The 26,870-nt window shown below is 38.1% G+C and overlaps 2 protein-coding genes across 10 annotated transcripts in view; one reads left to right on the top strand and one right to left on the bottom strand.

Moving 5' to 3' along the window:
• HOOK3 (hook microtubule tethering protein 3) overlaps positions 1-901 on the bottom strand; it is an 86,153-nt gene extending 85,252 nt beyond the window's left edge. For all 4 annotated transcript variants that reach the window (XM_040090267.2, XM_040090270.2, XM_040090268.1 and 1 more), the window contains exon 1: positions 769-901. In XM_040090267.2, coding sequence (XP_039946201.1) covers positions 769-825 — 57 coding nt within the window. In that variant the 5' untranslated portion in view covers positions 826-901. The remainder of the gene's footprint in view (positions 1-768) is intronic.
• Positions 696-26,232, top strand: RNF170 (ring finger protein 170). 6 transcript variants are annotated; one of them, XM_040090279.2, is made up of 8 exons: positions 696-772; positions 3,665-3,722; positions 10,491-10,634; positions 15,574-15,649; positions 17,725-17,836; positions 18,856-18,929; positions 20,778-20,882; positions 22,602-26,232. In XM_040090279.2, exons 3-8 carry the CDS (start codon positions 10,498-10,500, stop codon positions 22,869-22,871), a joined length of 774 nt encoding a protein of 257 aa, XP_039946213.1. In that variant the 5' UTR covers positions 696-772; positions 3,665-3,722; positions 10,491-10,497; the 3' UTR covers positions 22,872-26,232. The 6 variants fall into 6 exon arrangements, with proteins under 6 accessions (XP_039946213.1, XP_039946208.1, XP_039946207.1 ...); XM_040090274.1 differs by lacking the exon at positions 696-772 and adding an exon at positions 985-1,041 and having other exon boundaries at positions 17,728-17,836; XM_040090273.1 differs by lacking the exon at positions 696-772 and adding an exon at positions 985-1,041.
• The last annotated feature ends 638 nt before the right edge of the window (positions 26,233-26,870 follow it).

The following is a 26,870-nucleotide window of genomic DNA, read 5'->3' as shown; positions in this document are numbered from 1 at the left end:
TTTGGCTGCTATTTGAGTGAGAGTGTAACTCTCTTTTGGAAAAAACTGCAAACATTAAAATGGCATAAAGTAATTTTTATCATAAGACTGCAGAATCATAGAATGGTTTGGCCTGGAAAAGAACATTGAAAATCATCTAGTTCCAACGCCCTGCCACGACCAGGGACACTTTCAGCTACATCAGGCTGCTCAGAGCCCCATCCAACCTGGCCTTGAACACCTCCAGGAACAAATATATCACCTCTCAAGTTCATACTTGACCTCATCGGTGAATTCTGTCTCTCGAGACTCAAGCACTGCTTAAAAGCAGAGAAAAACAAGCGTACGGAAATGCAAGTTTCTGGTCAGAAAGGCGGCCTTGCTTCTAAGAGAGCGACGGGCAGGCGAGAACAACGGGGGTACTGACACACCGACGGCACGGCAGGGACAAGGAGCAGAGCCACGGCCTGCAGCTCGCCCGCTCATCCCGGGCGCACCTGGGGGCGCACCTGGGGGCGCTCCCGTGCCGGCCCCCCGGCCCTTTGTTCCCCCGCTGCAGGGGCAGCGCCGAGGTGGAGCACCGCCCTGCCCGGGCACCCCCGGAACACCAAGATAAGACATAAACCAAACAAGGCCGGGCCACCGAGGCTCCGCCGACCTCGGCCCGGGCGCGGTGCGGGCCGCGGGGCCTCTATCGCCGGAGCGGAGCCACGGCGGGGCGGGAGGCGCCAGCGCGCCGTGGCCCAGAGCTGCGGCCCAGCTCGGTGCGGGCGGGCAGCGCGCACTCACCCAGGTGAGCAGGCTCTCGCCGAGCTCGGCGCGCTCCAGGCTCTCCACGTTGAACATGTCGGGGCTGCGGGGCCGCGGCCGGGTCGGTACCGCCGGTCCCGCCCCGTCCCGGGCCGGGCGGTGGCGCCGACACGTCACCGCGCCCTGACGGACCGGCCGCGCGCGCCTGCGCCCGGCGGCCGCGGGGCGGGGCCGGGAGGGGGACGCGGCGCGACCCGGCGCCGCCGGGGGAACGGGGCGGGGCCGCCGGGCCGTCGGCGAGCGGCGACTGAGGTACCGCGGGGGGCGGGCGGGGCAGACCGGACTGGGCTGTCCGCCCCTGACAGCCGGCCCGAGGGGCGCTGGGGAGAGTGAGGGGGACGCGAAGACCTGCGTTGCGTGTCCGTCGATGCACCTCGTATGCCGCCGGGCCCTCGGGTGGGGGGGATCTGCAGCCCTTCCCCCGGCTCCGTGTGTGTGTCTTTGCGCGGAGGAGCTGGTTAAGTGAGTGTCCGGCAAGGCTGGGAACGTGGGTTTGTGAGGATGGTGTACCACAGGCGTTATCAATGTTGATGTGTAATGTGGCTTGGCTTCTGGGTGGAGCGGCCCCTACAAGGTTTTTCTTTCTTTTTGGGGTAGAAAATGACCTTTCACCCGCAGACGTTCTTCTGTTAGTGAAAGGAGCAGCTCCTACAAGGTTTTCTTTCTTTTGGAGTGGGAAATTACCCTGCACCCGCAGACATATTACTATCTTAGTATATTAGTCTTAGTATCTAGAGTGGCTTGGCTTGTGTATGGAGCAGCCTTGACGACGTTCTCCTCTGTTTTTGGAGAAGACAATTACGTTAGCTTCCTTTCAACAAAGCTCTGCCGTAGTAAATTTAATGACCAGGCAATCTACCAGTATCTGAAAGGGGTCTGTAGGGAAGCTAGAGAGAGACTTTTTGTTAGGAACGGTAGTGACACGGAGTAATGGGTTCAAACTTAAAGAAGGGCAGTTTAGGCTAGATAGCAGGAAGGAGTTTTTTACCGTCACGGACGTTGAGATGCTGGAACAAGTTGTCCAAGGAAGTTGTGGATGCCCCAGCACTGGCACTGTTCAAAACCAGTTTGGATAAGTCTTAAGCAACCTGTTCTAGTGAGAGGTGTCCCTGTCCATGGCATAGGGATGTTGGGACTGGATGATCTTTAAGGCTCTTTCCAATCTCTTAACATTCTACAATTCTGTAAGTTACTTGCTTAGCACTAGCTGTAAGTGGTGACTAGGAAGGAGTGTGATTAGGTATTGTAATGGGCTGCCCATGGAGGTGGTGGAGTCACCATCCCAAAAGATGTTCAGGGAAAGATTGGACATGACACTTGACCATGGTATCATGGTGTGGTTGACAAGGTGGTGTTCAGTCTGATTGGAATTAATCTCAGTGGTCTTGTCCAATCTAGTTGGTTCTGTGTGATTCTTCAGGTGATTCAATTAATTTTTTTATCTCAAAGACAGAGAGTCTGTCTGTAGCCAGGGTGCCCCTGCATCCTTTGCTGTGCCCTAGCCAGAAGAGCTCTCCACCATTCTGCAAGTGGGTCCCCTGAGGAATTCAAGTAACTCTTTCTCAGTACTGTGTTGGATTTTGTACTATTTGAAGTTTGCAATGAGAGTGTGTGGCTTCATGATAAGTTCTGCAGTTCCCTATCAGTTAACAACGGGCCTGACATGCAACAACGTGGAGTAGCAGCCACAGGGCACTGATACCAGTGGAGGGCTGTATAAACAAGAAGGGTCAAAGATGCAGAGACTGTCACTATTTTCCCTGTTTTCTCGGAGTGTTTCCATTTAATAAATTAGTAGTGTGGACAAAATCTGAGTGCTCCCTTCATGTCAGCTTCTTTTTTAACTGACGAGTATTGTAGAAGCTATGAAAATTTCAAGTTTTCCCAGAAAAGTACTTTCTCACTGATCTCATAGTATAATCTGCTGTATAATCTGTCTTCATTTAAAGGTAGCTTCCAGCTTTGTAATGAATTTAAAGTCTTAGAAAACTGCACAACTGCTAATTTATCATTCCCAATTTTAATGTGTGCTTTAAGCAACCTGGTCGTTACTTTTGACAAATAATGCTTTCACAGCTACATTGCATTGTTTAAAGTTTTCTGTCATATCTTCCTCTGTATCTCACTTCCCACTCTGCTTTGCCTGTTGCCATGAGGTGTAGCTTGTATTTTGTTGATGCAAACAAATACAGTAATGCTTTTTTGCCTTGCTATCTATTTTAGATATGAGGCTGCATATGGAAGTAGAACTTTCTACAGTAAGGAATTCTTGGGCACTTTTCCTAAGAGAGATCTGAAGCTTACTCATACTTAGCTGAAGTATTACCATATTCCAGTAAACATTATTATAACAAAGTGACAGTATTTTCTTTTTCTTCCTGTCTGTTCAGGAAAGTCAGGTAGACAAGTTGAAAGCATTAGCAGGCTTTTTCTCTTGCTCCTATCTGCATATGAATTCAGTTCCACCCTCTGGTTTGTTTAGAACTCTGTATGTTTCAGTATGTTTTTGCCTTATGAACTGGTGAAAGACTTTGTTGGGAATTGTTTTACGCAAGGCATACATTTCCCAGGCAGATATTCAGAATAGTAATGCTAAACAGGCCATTGAATTTGTCTTTTTCCTTCAAGCCATCCACATGGTTTTGGGCTCAGGAGACAAATTATTGGAGATGTTTTGTTTTCCCAGTAGAATGGTATATTAATTTTGGATTATTTTCCCTCACAGCCTTGCACCTGTTGTTTGCAACTGCATTACTTTTAACTTGTAAAGCATGATTCCATCAGCAAAAGTAGAGTATCTACTTTATTTCTTCTTTTTTTTTTTTTTTTTTTTTTTTTTTTTTTTTTTTTTTTTTTTTTTTTTTTTCCTCTTTAGGAAAAAATGTGCCTCAGAGTCGGCTGACCTCAGACCTTGCAGAAACCTGCTTTATCAGGCAAGTGCTTCCGTTGGTCAGTTTGTAAGATATACTCAACAAAATCATTATTTGCCTGCTGAAATTGCCCTCTCCTCCCTCTTGGGAAGACTGTTCAGGCCTTTTCCATTCTCTTTTGCAAACAGTTTGCATAGACCAAAATGTAGTCAGCACAGTCCTGAAAGCAAAGGTGGCTCATGGTGAGCATATAAACTGAATATTATACAGCTGAGTTTGGCTGTGTTTCTTGTACCAGCTGAACTGACTTGTAAACCCAAAGGTGATACAAACCCATAATAATGATGCATTAGCAGACTGCACAAAATTCTCGTGGGATAATCCCAAGTCAGTTTTAGCAACCTTGTCAGAGAATATATCTCATCAATTTATATGTTGCTATATTCAATTAAAAAAAAAATATTAGTAAATGTGACCTTTGGATTCTTTCCTACTGAATTTTATAATATAGGCAGATACTTAGTACTAGACATTATTGTGTGGTGCTTTATTCAAGTAAGACTCTGCTTACAAAAATGAAAAGCTAATAAATCCTGGTTCCTCAGAAACACTTTTTCTAAGTACAACATCAATAATTTCCATTATTTCTGTTTTATAATGTTATATTTGCCTACACTGCTTCTTCAAAGTCAAACTTTAGTACACTAAGGAACCTGGATAAAATGTATCACTTCAGGATTTAACTGATTTAGGATTTAGGTTAGTAAACTCATAGAGTCTTCAACACTTCCACTGTTCATCGTGTGTAGTTCATGCCTACTGTTTTTAATTGTTTCTGAATGCAGTCTGGGCATATCTTTGGACTCTGAAATAAAGAGAGCATAAGTAACTGTAGGATCCAGTTTACTGAGTCAAATCCACTCACCAAGTCCCATTGTCAACCACAGAAAGAAGGGCCATGACTTGCTACTACCCTGAAGCAGGAAGTAATTAGATAGCTTCTGATGAGACCGGTCTCAATTTTTGCCCTACATGTAAGAATTAGTCTTATATGGAATTTTAGGAAATTTTTGCCTGTTTTTCTCTTAAATTAAATTGCTAAATTTATGCATATAGATATTTCAATGCAAGCTAATATATCTTCACAGGGTGGATTACAGAATAAATATGCTCTGTTTTAGTATGCTTAATTTCTTAAAAATTGGTCTATGTTATCTAAAATAGGTCAATCTTGATAGAAACTTTTTGATACAAATGAAACCATTTTTTTCTCTTGCATGGGAGAAAATTTTGAGGAGTTAACACCTTTTTTTCTTAAGCAGCAGTAACCTGTGTTATTTGACTAGTTGGAGATGAATTAGCTTGTCCTGAAAAATACAAAACCTCTATAAATCAAGCAGCTTTTTCAAAGGGCAGGGACATTGCTTTTGCTAACAAAAGTCAACTGGCAAAAGGAATTGCAGGTTCTGCCTTGCACGCTGGCTCACCATCACTGTCTTAGCATTATAATTTTTTTCAAGAACTGCTGGTGGCTGCCAATACTGCATCAAGCACTCAAAATAAAACTGAAATAAATGAAAACTCAAAATTCCATTTTTCTCATCTGGTTCATTCCCAGCCCATCCCATAAGGGATGCATTGTTATCCAAATTACCTTTCAGATGTTGAAGAAATTGTACCATGCTTGCAAGGTTAATAACTTGTACCTCACATCAGTATTCCTTGTGTTTTACCTCACTGTTTACTTCTCAGACATAAAGAGAGCCTTTTATTTCTTTTTCACTGTGCTTGCATGTTCCTTTGGTAGTGGGTCCTAAAATTTTCCGTGATTTTGATAGTATGTATATTCCCTGGTAAACTCAGATGAGTTGAAGTACTTCAGAAAACTATGGGGAAAATTCTGGATAGCTGACAGCTGTTTAACACATCGTGGTAAAGACTGGTTTGATTTTCGCTTCTATGTATCATGGCATAGGATATTGTTGTCACTGTGCTTTATGTTGAACAATGAAAGACCTAGTAATACTTTTCAGATCTGAAAAATTAAGAAATAGTACATCCACACTAGTGTGTGTCTTCATTCCCTTACACTTCAATGTGATCTGTATGAATTTCCAAAAAAAAAAGCACTTGCAGTATTGCTCATTATAGTTCTACTTTTTTTTTGCTTAAATCTCATGCATTGTTCATACATAACCACAGAAGGAAAAAATATAACTCTTAAAAGGTTTGTAGATTCTTATTTGAAATGTAAAAAATAATAGTGTTACTCTCTGTCAGTGATCACTCTGAGAAAAACTGATAATTCACAAAGTGATTTTCTGTACAGATGATTAATTACTGACAGATTTACAAATAAAACTGTATGATTTTACAAACAGTAAATTACATTCCTTTCTATTGCAAAACCTTTTGTGGGCAATTTGCTCTGAGGTTGTTTACACTCTCTAGCCATCAAGAACCCTCACACAGATATACCTGATCCCAGTCTACTGGGATGCAATGTCAAGCTGTAACTTAGCTAGCCCACATGGAATGGAGGAGTAACTCCTTGTCTTTTTTGCATTTCCTGTGTTGTTTTACTTGAATCAAGTGCCACTAGTCTGAAGATAAGATGAAATAAAACTGGAATTTAAGATTTGGCTTTGGTGTTGTTGTTTATAATGTAGGAAAAAGGTCCAGCATTTTTGTCAGTTTTCAAAAGTTTGCAATTGATATTTCTAACATTCTGAAGTTAATTGGATAAGTTCCAGTTTTAATTGTGAGTATTATTAAATGTTGCTTGGTTTTCATCCTCTCATTGAAACACAGGGTGGAGTTATGTTTGCATTTAAGTAAGCCATCCTTGTGAAATGGCTAAAAAGAGAAAAAGTCTTAAGTATAACCAGAAATAATTTATCAGAATTGAAGCTATTTTAAATTACTGCCTTTTTTCCCTGAAGCAATCTTATACAGTTGGTACTATTCTCAGAGCTAGTGTAGACATGAATTAATTTATTGTATTAAAGAATAGAAACAGAGCAATAAAAAAATTCAAACCTTTTTTGCAATTATAAAAAGAAACAAGGTAACATAAAACCTACAGAAAAGAAAAAAATAAAAACTTTAAAGTAATTGAATGTCTGAAAATCCTGTGATGCTCTTGTCTGAAAACAATTATTTGAGGAAAAGGTTGATGAAATGCTGCCATTTTTTCATAATCAGACAAATGTAATGTGTCAATGGATGGAATTTTGTTTGAACTACACTAACTTGCTCTTGAATTGCATCAAATTATTAACAGTGACGTATTTTAGGAGTGGTTAGGTATATGTGATAAAGTGAGGTTCTGGAAGTCTTCGCTGACACACACTTGGTCTTTATGAAGGCTGGCTATGTCTGAAGACTGTGTCTTCATTACATTATTTAAGAGTTAAATCTATAGCTTGCTTCTTAGTTGCACCAGCTATAAGAGCAACTTGCTAAACACATGCACTGTGAGGGGAGATTTCTTAGAGGCTATATTTAGTTATCTAGCCTATCATACCTTCAAACCACTGCAGATCACTCTTTGGCAGTTTTGTTGCACTTGAAGGAACAGGAACTGCAATCCTCCAGTTCTGGGTATTTTGTTTGAAAACATTCAAGATAGCCTTGAAATCAGAAAATACCTGCCTCCTTCAGTCAGACATTTTTTCTATTAGTGTATTTTAACATTCTCCTTGTAGACATTGCTTTTTTTAACATGCTGTCTCAGAGATAAGAAGAGAAGGAGGAGGAGATTACTGTCTACTGAAGCATGAATTCAGAGAAAGTATGTATTGGTTCTTTTGAAGTGATACCCTTCTGTTTTGTAGTACCTAGTCTACACAAGTCTTGTCTCCTGCTCTCCTGCGCAGTGTTCTTATTCAGAAAAAGTGCTGGCATCAATAAGAAAAATATACACAGCACTTGTTGGCTGTCCAGAAACAGCAAGTAAATTAAAATATGAGCAACATGAGCATTAAGCATTGTTAGTTTGTCTTCTCTAGAATTCAGTGATGGAAGCAGCTGGGAATGAGACTGAGGCAGAGATTCCACTCCCCACCCCCCAATATAATCTTTGCAGTATTTATACATAAGCAAAGACAAAGTATCTCAGGGTGTTTTGCAGAGAGAAAGACTGTTGGGCACTATACTTTCGTCAAAAAGATTATTGGGAAAGTCATATGTCTTTCAAAACAAAGGGCAGAAGGTATAAGTAACTGGCATTATAGGCAAGCAGGAAGAGAAGATGAGGATCTGTGTATTTTGTTTTCATATTCAGATGCTAACTTTGGTGCCTTCGTTTGGTATTTCAAGAAAGGTGGGTGAGCAGAAATGAAGGCAAGCAGATGCAATGAGTGTTATTAATGGTAGGCAGATAAGAATTTAGAGTGTTGTTGCAAGGAACATACAGAGAGGGAAGAACTGGAGTAGATGTCTTGAAGTCTGTTCAAGGAAACTGATTTAAATTGGTGTGATATTGATAATTCATGTGTTGTTTTCAAAGCTCACCAAGCAGGCAGTGACAGAGGAAGTTCAGGTGTTAGTGTAAGAAACACTCACCTTCCAGTGGTACGGGTAAATCATCTGTATGTCTCTGACAAAACAGATATTTCTGAAAAAAAACCCCAAAACCCTGTGTAATACTTACTGGGATATAGTTTTCATTGGCATGATGGTATATTCTAACAGAACTGATGTGGAACAATGGAAGAATTATACCAGTTCCTTGGCATTTACTCCTGGTTTTTTTCTGAGTGGTCAACCCAGAAAAATCAGTGGGACAGAGTAAAAATTAGTTGGCTGATAATGATACTTAAGGAGGAAAAAGATAGGAATTGAAGATATCAATCAGCATGTGCAGTTGTGGAAAATAGCTGTCTCAGAATGATGCAGTTTAAGAAAGAGAAGCTTCTTCTGGACTGGATATGCAAAGAAATAAGTATACAGGCAGGTAATGTTGAGGTAGGAAGGCATCACAGCACACCTGCCAGTCCATATCCCCAGCACCAGGGAACCACCACTCAAAAAAATTTCACATCATGGTTTTAGCTATAGGCATGTAATTGGGTAACTAGATATGTGGAGAAATGCTCAAACTCCTTGTGTAGGTGCATGTTCCTATGCAAGACCTTTCCACAAAGATCTGGTCTCTCATTCATTAGTATATATGAAACATGTGTAAAGACTTACCTACTTTAAACATGCCTGTTTATGAGTCATGGGTGTTCCACCTTTGAAAGAAGTTACTCTTTCCAAATATTGTGACACATTTGCTTGTTGAAAGCTGTAATTAGCAAAAAATTGACTATAGTTACAGAAGTAATAGTCTCAGTTCAGATTGGCACACTTAGGCTAACTTAGTTTATTGTTTCACTTCATATATGCTTCATTATTCCATTTTAGTTTTCACAGTGAAAGCCCCAAAATATGACAACAATTAATGAAGTCTTCCCTTGTTCTCCATAAGTTTGCCCTGCTCTTATGGTACTTAATTATGCCACTTTTTAACAATACTCTTAGATTGTATCACCTTCTCTTCTATTGCTGCTGCAGAAGGCAGCTCCGATAAATGTAAGGAAGCTTGAAAAAAGCTGCACTGCTGGAAAAAATGTGGAGGGTGAGAGTAGCTGTCTTAGGGAAAACATGATGCTTTTTTATTAGCAATAGACTGACATGCTGAAATCTTGCCAGGGTAGTCATTACAGGTATTCACTAAAATCCTGATGACTTGTACTCCATTTCAGTTTTGCAACTAATTCCGAAGGTGTTTGGTGATATTTGCTAGACAGCACGGTTTAAATTAAAAATTACATATGAGCTGTGAAGTGCAGTGAAACACTGATGAAAGCTTGCAAGCTGGACAAGGAAACAGAGAAAAGGTACCAGTCTTACCTGCCTTCAGAAATCAGTACTGGGATTTTATGTCAGCTTCATGGAAAACACTTCAATTGTGTATGGAGAGAGCTTCAGTGAGACTTTCCATGTCTTTTGACAGAGTTAGCTTCACCCTTCTGATTTCATAATATTCACAGCCATAGTTCATTTCACTTCCTGATTGCAACAGCAGTGATTCAGCAGCGGGTTGGAAACTATTTTATTTTGGATGTCTCTAACTGTAGGTTAGTGCTGTAGGTTAAGAGTTATTGATGGCTTAATCTTAGTCACTGATAACTAAAAATGTGAAACAAATATAAAACAAGTGAGTCTATCTAATGAAGCCTGATAATACTATTTTTCTTTCAAGTTTTCTCCATGTTTCCAGCTAAAAATTGGTAATGCACAGAAAATGCAAATGAAGTTTAAAATGTATTGGGTGATTCCTATGTGTCCAAATGAGCGCTTAACACTAAAACCAAAATGTCCTTGTTTCTTCATTTGTATTAGTGGTGAAAGTTAAGTTCCTGTGTTGGCTTAGCCTACCAGGAATGATGTGGTGTGTAATAGCTAAAATTCTTGATAATGCAGAGTCATTAAACTTTTTTTCAGTAAACTGTGCTTAGACTATGGCCAGTTCAGTAATGACCTATTCCCATGCAATTTAATTTATGAAGATTTCCAGGTAAATTATCTGACTTTTTTTTTTTTTTTTTAATCTTTACATGATATCACAGTCATTTAAGATTTGTTAGCTTCTGAATAAGATGTCTACAGCATGCTCAGTGTTTGGTAAAAATGGATACATTCCTTCTTTTTGTATCATTCTTTTCTCCCAACAGTGACTATTCTGTTTACATATCGTTTGTATTTGTGTTTAAAATGTCTGTACACATATGTTGTAATATATGTGTGTATATATATATATATATATTTCTTTTTGCATTTTAGAGCTGTGATGGCCAGTCATCAAGCAGAAGTTCAGAGTTTGAAGCTAGATAATGATTCAGTTATAGAAGGAGTAAGTGACCAGGTACTGGTGGCCGTTGTGCTCAGTTTCACTTTCATTGCTGCTCTGGTATTTACGCTTTTAAGGTGAGAATGTGTTGACAGGAATTAATATTTTTTAATAAATCCTCTAACAACTTTGTGCACTGATACCTAAAAACATGTGAATTCGTGACAGTAACAAAGTGATTGTTTGGTTGCTTACTCTGTTTGACTAATGGTTTGGCAAAGCTAGACTCAAAAGTGTAGTTTAACTCTTCCTTATCTTCAGATAATCAAACTGGGTAGTGTTCATCATTCCTTAAGACTGAAAATGGTTAAATTCACAGTCTATATATATATATGGCTGCTGTGTTGTACTTAGTTACAAAGTACATATTTGTCAATGACTCTGAAATTAAAACTGGGTATGTTCCTCCAATGTATGTTTTAGCTGCAGTCGCTTTCCAAGAAAACAAACAACAACCCAAATCCAAAGAAATTGACTGCTTTTTTTTTTTTTTTTTAATTAGTATGCTGTAAAACAGTAGACTTCCATATATATTCCATATAGGAAAATGTTAAGTTCAGCATTCAATAACTGTAACGATCAAATCATCAGAGCTTATTTTCATTTCAGACTTTTTCTTTGCATCCTAACAAATATCTTAGCCTATGTGTTTTGGGAAAATGAATCTGAGCTTCAGATTGGCTATTTTATTTTATTTTATCTCATTTTATCTCATTTTATCTCGTTTTATTTTATCTCATTTTATCTCATTTTATCTCATTTTATCTCATTTTATCTCATTTTATCTCATTTTATCTCATTTTATTACTTTATTTTTGTTTTATTTTATGGTTGTGTGTAAACTTCTGAACACATTAACAGTTTTCAAAATGAATTGAACTCAATTTTAGTTGCACAGTGGCGTCACAGAACTTAGTGAAGAGGATATGTCCACATGAGAAATATTGCTGTGGGAGAGTTACTCGAGAGCAAGCTACAAAATAAGCTATAGGTGGAAAAATCTGGTTGGACTGCAAGGCAGTGCTGCTGTTCATGATGGGGTGATCACAAAGGAATCTGAAGAAATGCATTCACTTCACCTTGCCTTTTTTTCCTGAAGCTGTTTCAGTTACTCAGATTGCTTTAAGAATACCTGTTTTTCATCTGCTCTGTTATGATTTCTCTACCTCTCATATTGATATTTTTGGCAGTTGTGACTTGAATTTTAAGGGTTTAGTTTGAAAGTTAACACTTTATTTTTGAACTCTAGAAAGGCAAGTAAGAAGTATTTTTTTAAAAAGTGAGTGGAACAAGGGTCAGCTGTTGGCAAGAGTAGCAGGAGTTCAGTCAGAATTAAGTTCAGGGAACTGATGCGTCAATAATGAAGAGTTGCTTAGGGAGGAAGATAGGGCTAGTTATTGACTGCCTCTGCAGTGTAATGAGGTAGGTAAAAAGTTTGACTGTAAATCCTTGGAATCCATACCTTGATGGTTTGTTTTCTGGAGGGGAAAACAAACTGAAAACACAAAGCTTCCAGACTTTGGAGGTCTGCATTGTATGATTTGTGACCAGTGACAGGACTCGAGGAAACACGTGAAACTGAGTCAGAGGAGATTTAGGTTAGATATCAGAAAAAAGCTTTTCACCAGAAGATGGTTGAGCATTGAAACAGGCTCCTTGAGGAAGTCACAGCACCAGCCTGACAGAGTTGAAGATGTGTTTGGGCAATACGCTCAGGTGTATGTGTCTTGAGATGTCTGTGTAGGGCCAGGAGTTGAACTGAATGATCCTGATGGGTCCCTGCCAACTCAGCATATTCTGTGACTGTGATTCTATGACTGACGACTGAAATTCTTACCAGTATCCTCTTAGCTCCCTGCTCTGCTTTCTGGTATTTTTTCAAATTGTCTGTGTTCAGCAGCACTCTGCATCTATCTCCTTTGTATTGTTGCCATCAAAATCTGCACAGTATGCTAGAAAATCTGTGCAGTACAAAAATTATAGTACTTTTAACTTATTTAACACTGACGGGGGAGTGAGGGAGAAAAAGAGTATTTTCTTTTTCTTCTTTAGGTACCTTAGATAGTACAGTGGTCTTTGTGTTCCTTGTATGGTGTTCATTACCACAGTTTTTTCCTTTGCCTTTTGTGCTTCTGTATCAACAGAGCTGAAATACTTAAGTTGGATAGGAATGGGTCATGGGTAAGTATACAGGAAAGAAAGTTTATGGTAATGAATAGTTGCAGGAGCTGAATAAAAAGGGAAATGGGGAGCAAGGAGTATGTGTTGCAGTAGATTTTAGAGGCAGAAGCAGAATGTGGAGAGAACTGTTAAGGGATATACTTGTATTTGTTTCCAGTTGGAATAACTCAATGAAGCATCACATCAAGGCTTCATTCATGCTTCTGGCGGAGAAACTTACAAGCCATAATTAAGATACCTAACAAGCTGGAGATGTGTAGTTCAGACACTATATAATACTTTTGTGAAGCCTGTATGCTTTTGAGTTAGAAATTCTGATAAAATTAAGCCAGATTTTTTCCATCCTCTTTTAAACTGGTGAGTAGGTTGTCACATTACAAATGAGATTGTGAAAATTCACTGTATTCAGCAGATTAAAGGAAGCCTGACCCTTTAATTCCCTATGAGAGATTTATCCTAGATGATTTACCTGTTCCATGTTTATGGGACTACAGGTTTAGATACTTATAATCTCATTTTCTATCCATCATATAATTTCAGTATAAGATGCAGTCACTATTTTCAGCAGAAGTCCTTGGAAATTAAGTGTCCATCACTGCAGAGTGATGCACCAGTCCCCTTAATTACTGTCCCTGTCTTTCATTGTGTGAGACTGCAATGAGAAGGCAGTCTTCTTCCTTCTAATAATAGTAGTTTGGCGGGGGCCTCTATGGTACATAATGCAATCTTTCCACATCATGGGACCTTTTTCCTCGAGTTTTGATGTGCTAGCAGTCAGAAATGGGGAAATAAAAGGCCTTTGCATCTAACTTTATTTCTTCCTGGCTTGTGCTTGATAATGCCTTTAATTGCATGGCACGATATTGGTTTTCATTTATTTCAGTTTTGTTCTCACACTAATTGCATGACAGGAGTTATGAATTTGATGTCTTGAGCTCTGCCCGTCTCTTCCTGAGCATTGCATGGTTTTTCACCTACCTCACTACCATCTTATAAGTGACAGTACGTAGTGTACCTCTGCAGCTCTGCAAATGCTGTCATGATTTCGGCATAGTACCCATACCAGGGTAAGGTCATATAAATGAACACTTTTCAGTAGCAAATTTGCAATTAGTTATTAATGTAGAAATCAGAATAAACTGTCTTACAATTCACACCTTCTGCTTGTGCAAATCAAACTGAACTTCAGTATATATCAAACATTCTGGAAAACTGAAGATGTGATACATCTTCAATTTTTAGCATCTAAACAGAAAAATACTTCTGTACATGTAACATGTATGACAGACACGTCCACAAAATCTGATTCGTGGAGACCAAGGGTGCATAAGAAGGGTTTTAATATAGGCTTTCCATCATATAACTTTCATATGTAACCCACATTCATATTAAATACATTTTCTTTTTACAGATAGCCATGTAAATATTAGCATGAAAAATATGAGACTTGACTATTTATCTTTGAAGAAATAATGAAGCATACAAAATGTCAAACATAGCGGTAATGCCATATCATGATTGTCAATATTAACTGAAGGAAAATATTGCAGAAACTTCTAGAGCTATTGAGGAAATTATATAACTGCAACCAGAAAATGTCCTAAAAGTTCAGCCAGTCCAGCCCTCATCTCTGACAGAGGATCGGCTTACCTCAATATCCCTGGAAGCATTGCAACCTGTTTTATGATTTAACCTTTAGTCAGGGATGGATCAAAATAGCCTGAGGTAATCTTGTCTGATTTTGTACACTGTATGTAGGTAGAAATGTGTTTCCACAAGCCTTAGATAACTGTGGGAAATAATTGCTCATATTTATAGAATGAAAGATTTATCCTGTCATCTTTTCACTCCATGAGCAGTCTTCTATATAAACTGACATTACTTAAGTCTTTCTCTAATGTTTAAAAAATGTGGGCAATAGTTCTTATTATTATCTGAACTTCCTCCAACTTCTCTATATGTTTCTATGCATTTAGCCCAAAATGGAGAACAGAATCCAGCTGAGACCTCAAGAGTGCTGAGCAGAATGTATCATCATTGAAATCTATATGAATTAGGCATAAAAATTCACATTTTTAATATGTTGTTGACTCATATTTATTGTAACTCAATTTTTAATTTCAATTCTGTCCCAGTGTGCTTTTGAATTTCAAATTTATAATATATCCATCCTTCTTTCTACAGTGTGTCCCTTCCCAATGATTCTTCTTGGTGTATCTAACCTGTAGTTTGCTTGCCTATAGAATCTTCCTTTTTTAAAAAAAGAGTGATTTTGAAAGAGTGGTTTCTTTTTATATCCAGTCTGCTGATAGTTACATAAATTCAGTATTCTAAATGTAAGTTTGTCTACCCTTTCTTATGCAAATGTAATGTAGCAGATAAAATTGAAGTAATTAGGAGGTTTCAACTCTATGACTTAGGCAGTGAGTGAAAAACTAGTAATTTATGAGTAGACCAACAAATAAGAAACTAGCAGTGGAGACAAAAATGAAAAATATATCTGCATGTTTAATGAAAAAGCTTTCAAGCCATTTCATTTTCTGTAGGTTCATGGCTTAATTTTTTCTCAGATTAAAATCTAGTTTTAACTTGATCTAATGATTGATTATGAAGTCTCTGGAAAATCTTGCTGCTGTACAGCTTTAAGAGTCCAAAGTAACTTTAGGATCCAGAATAAATTTCTGTTTCCTTAATTACTTGTGTACTTCCTTTAAAATCCTTTATAGCAGGAAAGAATGATATTTTGCCCTGTGTTCAAGTTTCATCTTTGTTTCAGTAAGTTATTTTTCATTTTTGGATCACGGGGGTTTTTATTACTTGTATTTCCTTTCACAGGAATGAACATCAGAACATACATCCAGAAAATCAAGAGCTAGTGCGAGCTCTTCGTCAACAGCTTCAAACTGATCAGGTGCTGTACTAAGTGTTGGCATCATTCAACATGTAGGGTAGGGTCGGCTTTCTGATGTAGGGTACTGTAGGCTTCTCTGAGGTTCTGGAAAAAGATAATCTTGAAAGTTGTGGGAACCTACTTACTGTACAGAGGCATCCTTGAAATCCATCAAGTACTGAGATAATGTAACCTTTCAAAAATGGATACATTTAAGTAATTAAAACTAAATTTTGGCTGGTTCTTTTTACAAAGAAATTTTTGCCACAAGGTGGAGTATGTTAGATTATGCTGTGTGCTTCCTGGAATGTTCCTGGGAATTTAAGGGTAAAGGAAAGGAAATCTGGAGTTTGCTGAGACAGGGCAGGGATTAGATGTTTAGACTGATAAACAGTGTGTAGCAGAACAATGGCACAGCAACAAGAGCCAGGCAACAGAGTGACAGGAACTTTTTAGCAAAACATTTAGTCACAGGACAGAGAGTAGTCATTTTAAACTGAAAGAAGCTAGGTTGAGATGGGATGTAAGGAAGAAATTCTTTGTTGTGAGGCACTGGAACAGGCTGCCCAGAGAAGTTATAGATGCCTCATCCCTGGAAATGCTCAAGGCAGGGTTGGATGGGTGCTCTGAGCAGCCTGGTTTAGTGGAAGGTGTCCCTACCTATGGCGGCACAGTTGGAACTTAGTGATCTTTAAAGGCCCTTCCAGCTCAGACTGTTCAATGATTCTATGACTGCATCCAGTTTGGACAGGCAGAGTCTAGGCCATACTTTTGGAGAGTATTGAGAACAGTCTTTCGTCATGATACTTCTTGAAATAGCAAGAGTGCATATATATGTGGAAGACAAATATGGCAAAATGGGGAGGAAAACTGTTTCATGACAGTGACATACACAAACTGGTACGTGTGTTTGGGCTTGGGAACACTAAGTGTGGCAAATGTAAGCAACACAGTTCAGTTACCTGGCTCTTGACAGAGCTACTCAGGATAATGAAGTAACAATATAGATCTGAGTTTGTTATTCATGCTCCAGTGTGTCTAACCTGTGTGAAGGACCAAGGAGATTCTTTCTTTGTGGTCTTTAAGTGGCTTAAAGCACACTCTTATTTAACAGATGAAGGGGAAATAATAGTCCTATCACAAGAATTTGCTTATTGAATCAATTTAAGTATGTGTCTTGGTTTGAAAAGACAGGTGTCTGCTCGGGAAGGCAGGAGCCTCCCTTGGAATGCAGAATGTAAACCCCCTCCCTCCAAATTATTATAACTTTGAAATTAAGGGTCTCTCAGGCAAAGATATCAGGATAGGAACAGCTCTTTACTAGTATGTGTAATAAGGCAAACAAACAACTATGACGTTAACAACAAAACCGAACTAGGAACTCAGTGACAGCCTCCTCAGCCAAAGGCACTTTCCCCTGGCTTTTGTGTGAGACGGAGAGGGATGGAGGAGAGGCTGTGCTTATGAACTCTCTTGGGGCAGTCGGTCGCGGTGCCTCTGCTGGACACTGAGGAGCACCAAACTGGAACGGCAGGAATGAACAGAAATCCCAGTATCAGAAACTCCACGACAATAACTGGAATTGCGGGACGTCCGGTAGTGCAGGGGGTGCCGGGCCCAGGAGCAGAAGAAGGGCAGCTCCCGACTGGGTTGTGGTGAATTCCGTTCCCCAAGCCGCAGATTCTACCGTCCTTCGAAGCCCAGAGAGAGAGAGCAGCTGCGCCCAGCCCCATCCTTTACCTGCGCCCAAAACTTGCGGTATCTCTCCTGTCAGAGAGGAACTCCCAGAGAAAAAAAAAAGAAATGTAGCCTGATGCAACACTCCTCTCCCGACCTTGGCCACTTCTTTTGTTTTGCATAAGTACCCAGTAGTTAGTTTCCTAGCAACTCATGGGAAAAAATTCTAAAAGTAAAATGGAAGTACACCCAACACTCAACAGTATGTTTGATTTTTACATTTAAATACATTTCTCATTTCACATAGTTCTGATTTTGTAAGTTTGACTTATAGTGAATGAATACCAATTTGTTATTATATTTTAGAACTCAGTAATAAAATAGTATCTCTAACACTTTGCATTTTTCTGCTGTTCCAGCAGGATGCTTCTGCTGGTGATCGGCATCGCTTCTATACAGACATGTCGTGCCCAGTCTGTTTGCAACAGGCTACATTTCCTATAGAAACGAACTGTGGACATCTCTTCTGTGGTAAGCAAGAAATGTTCCTAGTTCCAAAGATGAAACTAGAACAGAAATACAGACTTTTGGCACTAGCCCAGTCATCCTAATTCAAAGCTTTGTTTGCTTTTAACTGTTTATCATTGTGTCTGCAAAAGAAATACTTTTTTATAAATAGTTGAGAAAATATATTTATGAAAAAGCAATCACTTTAAGAGTGTGCTACGTTGTGTTCTATGCTATCGGGACTGAAACTGGTTAATTTTAAAATGTCAAAGAGTATAATTTTTTTTCCAGTTTAGTAAAAATACTGAAGAGGTTGAAGAAAAACTGGAAATGTACCATTTAAAAATAAAACTGGTTTAGAAAGAATAAAATATTCTTTATTTCACAGAGTATTTTTTTCTTGGAAATCCTGCAGAATTATGAGTAAGTGAACAGTTGATAAAAATGTTTGGTTTTGTGGTTTTTTGAGGCTATGTTTATATACAAACACCCTATGTAGCATTTTACTTCCTCTCCTTCAGGTTCTCAGTAGGATTATTTCACTACCTTCATCTAGTTTAATGAAGTATATAGTGTATACCATGCCTAGTTGTTAAAAGGGAAAAACAAGCAAGTTTGGAAGGCAGATAAAATACTCACATTTTTATATTTTTCTTCATCTGTTTAACTGACGATGATAAAGCCAAGCTTTTAGGATAAATTTTACATCTCTTGACATTTTTGTGCCTTCTAAATTTTAAACTGGTAAAAAATTTAATTATTTCTTCCTCACTTAATGATTAAAAATTTGTTGTGTTTTCAGGAAATAATGCCTTAAAATTACTGATTCTGTTGAAACTATTCAGGATTTTTCTCATTAATAATGTTGAATTTGAACATGTTAGTTCTTGGTATCTTCAGTGAACACTGTACAGAAAATGCAGATTTAACCTAAGTGCTTATATACACTTCCTGTTGTTTCCCTTGAAGGCATGTAACATATTATTTCAGGCAATGCATGTTTCATCTGAGGAGTTTAAATGTGTATACCTTACCTTCACCAGGTTCCTGCATTATTGCCTACTGGAGATATGGCTCATGGCTGGGTGCCATCCGCTGTCCAATCTGCAGACAGACGGTAATATTTTAAGTCATCATGGACCTGTCAATTTGGCTGTCTAGGATAGCTTGTCAAAGACACTTATATGTGAGCTGCAATAGGGAGGCTGGCAAATAAAAAAGTCTGAGAAAGAAAGAGTATAGAGGGATATGTGAGACAGGAATAGTGGAAGTTTCCAAACTTCTGGCTTTGACAAATAGCTCAAAAAATTCAGATTGTTCCTGCATCTCAAATGTGAGTGAACTGCACTGATAGCTGTGTTTCTGTAAAGAGTATATGGAAGCAGAAAACTATGATTCTTTCATGCTTTTTGTTCAGGATGGTATTTAACTTCTTTTACCAGAACTTACATCTGAAAGGCCCGGCTGTTGTAGTAGACTGCCAGTAGCAGCACACTACTGGTTCTTGAGGAGTACCCTCTCCCTTCCCTCTGTCCCTACCAAAAGCCCTATCTATGTCAATTTCTTATTTAGACCCTATTTTTAACTTGTATGTGTTAATAATTTCATCTTTGTAGAGCAAGCATTAACTTACTTCCTACACAACTTACTTATATTGTCAGTTTGAAATATGTTCCTGCAACTCATTAAGGCTTAGGATCTCTGAGTCTGATAGTGTGTTTTAACAAAAGTACATCTTTATTTTAAGAGTGCACAAACTACAGAGTTAGTAACTTCTAATGAATTATGTAATGCCCTTGCCCTTGCCCCTCCATTATATCCTGCTTTGATTGTGTGTATCAGCAGGACAAATGACTGTAAGAAGACAGTTGAAGGAAAGAAAAACAGATATGACTGGAGGAAGAATGAGGAGGTTTAGAGTGTAGCCAGTGAGGAAAAAGACACAAATAATAAAGGTGGGGAAGGTGGAAAAGGGGAAAATAAGTGGCTTATTTAATGAATTTCCTTATTTGTATTTTCATTTACCTTCCTCTGAGTAACAGGTATATTAGGTGGCACTGTTTGCATGGTTATGTATTCATTTTCACCCTGGTTTATAAATGGGGAAGGGAAAGATGTATACATGAAAATGAGTCATACAAGAGGTTTGTGGCAGGACCAGAAGCTGAATGTAGATCTGCTCATGCTCTAGTTTCTACATGTGGCTGCCACACAGAGTTACATTTAGTTGCCAGGTATAGGGGAATCTTCTGAAGACTGTGGTAATTTCAAGTGCTATGCCTTCCCTGTTTCCTATGATAGCTGCATTTTATACCTGTACATTGCTTCCATAAAGAAGTCTCAAGTTTTGAGCAACTTCTATGCAGAAAGATAACATACTTAAGGTCATATTCACATATATCTTCATTCTCTATGTTTGCGTGAAAATTAACCAAAGACAAGAGCAAAATTCTCCATCCTTACAAAAGAGCTCAAGGTTAAAATCTTTTTCTGTTAATTCGTCTTGGTATGAAGATCAATATACAAAACTATGAGCTTTGCTGCATGTTGGTTGTCATGCAAGGCAGTTCTAAATATAGAAAAAGAAAGGCCTCATTGATTGCTTTATTTGATTTTCAATTCAGGAAACAAAATTAGATTAATTTGGTAAATTAACTTTGTTCTCCAAATCATTTGTCCCACTTATGAAACATAAAGCATTTCAGTGTTTGGAAAAAAAACATATAGGCCTCTCTTAAAAGAAGGTTATTTTGCGCTTTTTTTAACAACCTCTTTAAAAATTAATATTCTGTAAGGCACAGTAAGCAATTAATTAGTTAAAATTTAATAGCAGTATCCATACTAGTAATTTTCAGTTTTATTCTCCTAGTAACTATTCAACTAAACCAAAGTTTTTTCTATGTAGTTAACTGAAGATTACTGTTTTACGGTGGCATATGTAACATAATCTCCCTGCTGTGCCTAGGTAACACTGTTCTTACCGCTCTTCGGTGAAGATCAGCAGGGTGCAGCCCAAGTGTTTCAAGATGTTAATGATTACAATCGAAGATTCTCAGGACAGCCCAGATCGGTACGTTTTGAGTAAATTTAGGTGGAAGTCAGTGATGTCAGAAGAGTTTGAGAGCAATTTTTTTTGTCATTTTGTTTCCCCCCCTTCTTTTCTTATTTCCCTGGGATGTCAATTTTCTCTTCCTGATGCTTAGGGCCTAGGCAACTTTTCTTTAGCAAATTCATGTAGAAATGGTTAGGTCAAACCCAAGAGCTCAAAATTATTTATTTGTCATTTATGAAAATGTGTGAAAACTTGCCTTTTTGTGAGTGAGAATCTAATAAGCCTTGAGTTTTCTCAAGTGTTCATGTGTTAAGTTGGTTTTTGGATATCAGTCATTATTTTGAAAGGATCAGTAATTAGTCAGTAAAAATACGTAATGAAATACATGACCTGCAAGGAAGAATATTCACTTAATTTATCTCTTACATTGATTTGAAGAATATGAAGTTGTACTCTGTGCCTTTCTCCTCAGAAGCTATATGCTGTCTTGATTTTTTAAATTTTCCCCCTAGATTATACTACAGTCTTTATTCTCCTCTCTGAGTGAAGAAAAACAGGATTTTTTTTCTGTAAATAGCTAAGAAGGGTAGTCAAAGTTCTACAAATGTTAAAAAATCAGCCTTGTGAGCCCATCTCCTGTGTGTGTGTGTCCTGTTTCACAAGATGAAATGCACACACATGCATACCAGTAACCTCCCTGCTTGTCTTCATTTGTAATGGGATTTGGATATAGCAAGAAGGCATTAGCAAGAAAAGTGTACAGTACAAAGAGACAGAAGAGGGAGGGATGTTTTTCTAAACCACAAAATGTATGGAGTTGGTCCAGAAGGGATTGAAACTACCTTTCAGGCTCCATTAGACCTCTCTGCAAGCTGTGTCTAGTCCCTAGTTACCTGTCTGAGGTCATGCCACAAATCTGCACTAGAGCCCTAACTGGACAAGATAAATTGTCTTTGATTTATACACAGTGTTACCACATACAAAATTTCTTTCTCAAAAATGTTTTTAGCTATGGTAATAACTCATTTTAATGGAGTTTAATGGCTCTATGTAGAAATTGTGTACCATAGAAGGGAACCAGTATAAAAAAAGTTTTAAAGTTCACCTTTCCCTACTTGTCACAACAAAAAACTTAAGTATTTTCTATTGAGCAGTCTCTTGCTGAGCTGGCAGAATCATAGTAGCAAAATGGAAAGGAGCCAGGAATGGATTCATTTAACGATTTTTTAGTGTACTTTGAAGCTTCATCCATCCTTTGGAAACCCTATGTGAATCACTGGTTATATACCAGGAGAGGGGGTATTGTATTTCTGAAAAACTGTAACCTATTTTACTTTACCTGATAGGTTTTTTTCTTGCAATCCTTGTTTGTCTTGCATTCTGATCAATATTTCACTCCAGTCACCCTGTTTGCTGTTTTTCACTTTCCCAGTAATTTGTTTTCCTCTAGTATTCATTGCTATTCCTTCATGATAGATGCCAGTGTATTTTCTAGTGATGTATATTAAGTGTATGCTTTTCATTGTAGAATAACACAGTTTGACTGTTTCTTGAAAACATATATATTCTAAATCTGACTTTCTACCCAGTAAAACTAAACTCATTAACTCTTACTGGATTTTGTTTTAACTTCTATAAACTAACAGATTCTAACATGTAATGTAGTAGTAGAAACTTAAGTTTAGTATGGGTGAGTTGCTAAAGCACAATACTAATTTTTGGGTTCTTTCTTTATAGATTATGGAAAGAATTATGGATCTCCCCACTTTATTGCGACATGCTTTCAGGGAGATGTTTTCTGTAGGGGGCCTCTTCTGGATGTTTCGCATCAGAATATTCCTCTGCTTGATTGGAGCCTTGCTGTACCTGGCTTCACCTCTGGATTTTCTTCCTGAAGCTCTGTTTGGAATTCTGGGTTTCTTGGATGATTTCTTTGTCATTTTTCTTCTGTTAATATATATCTCTATCATGTACAGAGAAGTGGTAACACAGCGTCTAAATAGATGAAATGGACAAAAGTGACCTAAAAGCAGTCAATTGTGGAGTGTTTTAAAAAGAAAACTATAACATAAGTATGATATAGCAAGGTGCCTGTGTATGATTTCAGTAGTAACAATTTCTTAGCTGGTTATGTTATACAAACACAAAGAGTTAATATATGGTGATGCTTAACTGGAATCTTTAAGTTGTGCATTACATATGCTTCATAAGAATGAGGTTAGTTTTCAAATGTTGTAATAAACCACCTCCATCTACTTCCACCTGATGAGCAACTGTGTAATGAAAGCAGGAAACACTTTTTTTGGTGTGTCATGGTTTGTGAAAAAGGAGTTCTAGCAAAGTACTTCAGAAAATAAGCCCATTTGCATAATCTAGTTGTGTAAGAAAATTCAGAAATTATTCACAGTACAGTTATCATGGCTAAATTGTTTGATATCTTCCTGTTGTGGGCTAGAAATTTTTGAAATAAAATTAGCTTTGTTTGTCTCTGTGAAAGAAGAAACCCAAGGACTGCATTACAGTTATCACCCTGCAGTTTGCTGTTATCCACATGCTTCAGAAAAATAAGGATAATACCTTGGTATTGCTTGAACTGCACTATGTACAGTTGCATGCAATTTGTATAATTTTATTTTTATATTTGGGAATATACACACAGTATCTACTCTACATTGAGAAACCAGTATTATGCACATCACACTTGTTATTCTCTATTTTTTTAAGTGAGAGCATGGTTTTTCTCTTCAGACTTTTTTATTTGATAAGTATGTGTCTTAGAAGCAGAGGCTTTGTGCTGCTTTGGGTCAATGCAATATGTCTGAAATGCAACTACACATTTCTGTAGATGCATTAAAACATTTGGCCAATTGTAGAGGACACTCAAATTTCAAATAGTGGTTGAAAAGAAGAAGTCAGAACTGAATGTTTACACTACATGTACATGTATTTGTATGTGTACAATGTAGATGTTTATCCAAATGTACATTCTGCAATATATGTGTACTAAACAAAATAGATATTGGGGTGATTTTCAGTTGGAGTTTTCTTGTTTCATTGGTTGTTTGATTTGGATATCAATAGAAAAGGTTCTGAATTATCCTGAAAAATAGTCTGTGATAGGAGACCACAAAAAATATTGAAAGTGTTTTCAGAAATACCAGGGTATTAATTATCCTTAAAGCTGTGGGGTTTTTTGTAGTGGTGGGTTTTTTGGTTTTTTTTTTTTTTTTTAATGTTGAATTTGAGCATAGACTATCATAAATATACAAGTAATTTGAAAATGCTTTCATTTTGAGCAATGATTGCCACTATAAAGGTCCAGGATATGGCAGATCATTGTACTTTTTAGCTAGATAGTTGCAATTTAACTTCCTGATTACTTGAAAGACAGTGAATTAATAGGTGATTCTTTGTGTGTTTACATATAAAGGTGAGACTTACAATGAAAGGGACCTTTTCACCATGTCTGTGTTTTCCCCTTGCAGGTGTCTTTTCACAGCTTCTAGCATTTAGGCATGTGCAGGAAGATGATAGAGCTGAAACCTCAGGTGTCAGTCATTGAGGGTACAGATTGTCCTTCAGTGTCAGTGTTCTAAATGACATTAATTTAAAACTAAATTCACCAATTCTTCATTTGAAAATTTAGTCTTGGAAATCCAAGGACATTTTACAAATGAACTGGAAAGCTAAATTTTCTTTGTTGCTGTTTGCTAGAGATGGGTGAGAAGAAGGAGGTGAAGCAAGGGTTGGAGGAAGAGAGCTAGAGAGAAAATGACATTTTTTGGAAACAAGTGCTAACTAACTCTTCTTGAGCATCTTGGTTGAGCTTTTCCCATTGCGTTGGCATTGCTAATGTATGATGATGTTTTAGCAGCTACCTCAGTTAAAACTCTTTTAAGGTATTATTGAATAAGTATGAGATACTCATAAAGCTGTTAAATGCATTTACAAAGGAACATAGTCATTTAGGATGTTACGTAAAAGAGGATTTCACAGTTTTGCTGTAAGTATTGTTTTTTGTTTTGGGGTTTTCTTTCCCAAGAAATCTAGCTGAAAAAAAACCCAAAAAATCTTTTTTGATTGAATAAATTTAACACCCTTTTTTCTTCTGGAGTTTAAGTTGTAGGTCTACTTAGAGAAGAGTGTGAACTGCTCTTGTAGAGTAATTAGGGTTTGTTCATGGGTTTTGTTGATCTAGTACCTCATCCATACTTTTATCCTATGATTATAATTTTCCCGTGACTCTCTAAATCCAGAGTGGATATAGATGCACATGAAGCTGCTTACTGATTGGTTTTCTTTGAATTTCTCAGTTCCTTGTGCTATTGTGAAGTTCATGTCACAGGGGATTCTGTGTATCTGAAATCATACACAAACCACATCTGAAAGATTATATGAAGTTTCCCCATGTTCTTCAGTACATTTTTGATAGCCAGAAGGGTTTCACTCAGAGGCTTCTGCTTACTTTTGAGTCTTGAGTAACATTGTAATCTTTAATTCAACACATTAAATGCTTGACAGAATTAGGACTGTTCTTTTCAGCGATATGCGTGCTTGCTTGTGGATATTCTTTTTTTTTGTCCTGCAAGGCGATGATAAACAGCATTATGACTCCTTCAGGCCTTTTTGTGTAATGCGAAGATGCATCTGTCCTGCAATGTCTGGCCACTGCTCCTTTCCACAAATCAGAATAGCTGTAAGTTAGCTATCTTGGGTACTTAGCTTGAGCTTAACTTAAGCTCCAGAACTCCCAAGTAGCTGGAGACTAAAACAGGAGCATGTAGTATTCCTGAACTGTGTGCTGCCAAGTTGTTCTGGTAGTAGTGTGAAAGGTAAGGGTGAAGGTAAGGGTTAAGGCTGAATACTGGCTTCAGAATGTGAAGGAATTATGTGATGCTGTGTGCAGAGTGACTGCAAACATTGCTGTGGTTTTGTCTCCTGAGGTGGGGCAGGCATGTGACTAGGAGGGGAAAATTTAAAAAAGGAAAACTACAGCAGGAAGATGTGTGGGGATAAAACACAGTTCTTAAAAGATCACATGGGCACCAAAAGCTATGTGAAATATTTGATTGTTCTAGCAATATTAACAAAGAGGAAAACAAAAATTATACTTAATAGCTCTTACAAAATAACTTGTAGCATCTTGAGGCCTAATGATCATCACTGTATAGAGCGATCCATTTCTGTGCTGTTTGTGTGCCACACCATTGATGTCTGTGAGGATCAGGCACAACAGTGTGGTTTGGGGATACAATTTTGCCGTAAGTTTCATAAAACTGTAGCAGTATGTTACACTAGATTTTTAAGACAAAAGAATTTAAAACTACTTGTTGTTACTTTTAATTATAATAAATTGCTGTTAAAGAGATTCTCTCTAATTATTTTATTGACTATCTGGATGCAATATTGTTTTATTTCCCCTTTTTCCACATCCATACTTTAAAGTTGTAAGTGTGGCGTCCCACCCTTAAGGGGAAGGGAGTACTCAAGGTTTGTAGGTGCTCATGGTCAAAAGGAATGACAGAAATCAGAGAGTCCACAAAAGCTCACGAAGTTCTAATAGTAAATTACATATTTGGCATGGAAATTGGTATAAGTTAGGACATGATCTCCTCTATGAACACATGGCAGTGGGTTTTGAACAGAGGGGTAGGGTAAAAGGGGAGAGAGAAAGACAGAAATTAATTAAAGAGGGGGAGAGGGAAGAAGAGAGCGAAAAAGATCACCAGTCTTAGGTCCAGCATCGATCCAGCTGGGGTGTCCTGGGGATGCCCACACACGTGGGCTTGGTTGGAATACCTTTTATAAATAAATCTCCCCATCTTGGAGATAAGTTTCTCACTTTCTCTGCAAATTAGTAATCCTGTGCAGTCCATTCCTCTAGACCTTTTTGGAAATGGGTCAGAAGGCTTTGGGGATCTCTGGTGGTCTCATTCCCCTCTTACAGTCCATGCCCACTTCTCAGCCTCATCCCTGCACTTGTGCTCTGTTCTCCAGGAGCCAGAA

Source organism: Hirundo rustica, chromosome Z (assembly GCF_015227805.2).
Source record: "Hirundo rustica isolate bHirRus1 chromosome Z, bHirRus1.pri.v3, whole genome shotgun sequence".
NCBI classification, from domain to species: domain Eukaryota; kingdom Metazoa; phylum Chordata; class Aves; order Passeriformes; family Hirundinidae; genus Hirundo; species Hirundo rustica.
Note: the sequence above shows the minus strand (reverse complement) of the source record. Positions and strands in the feature narration are given on the sequence as shown.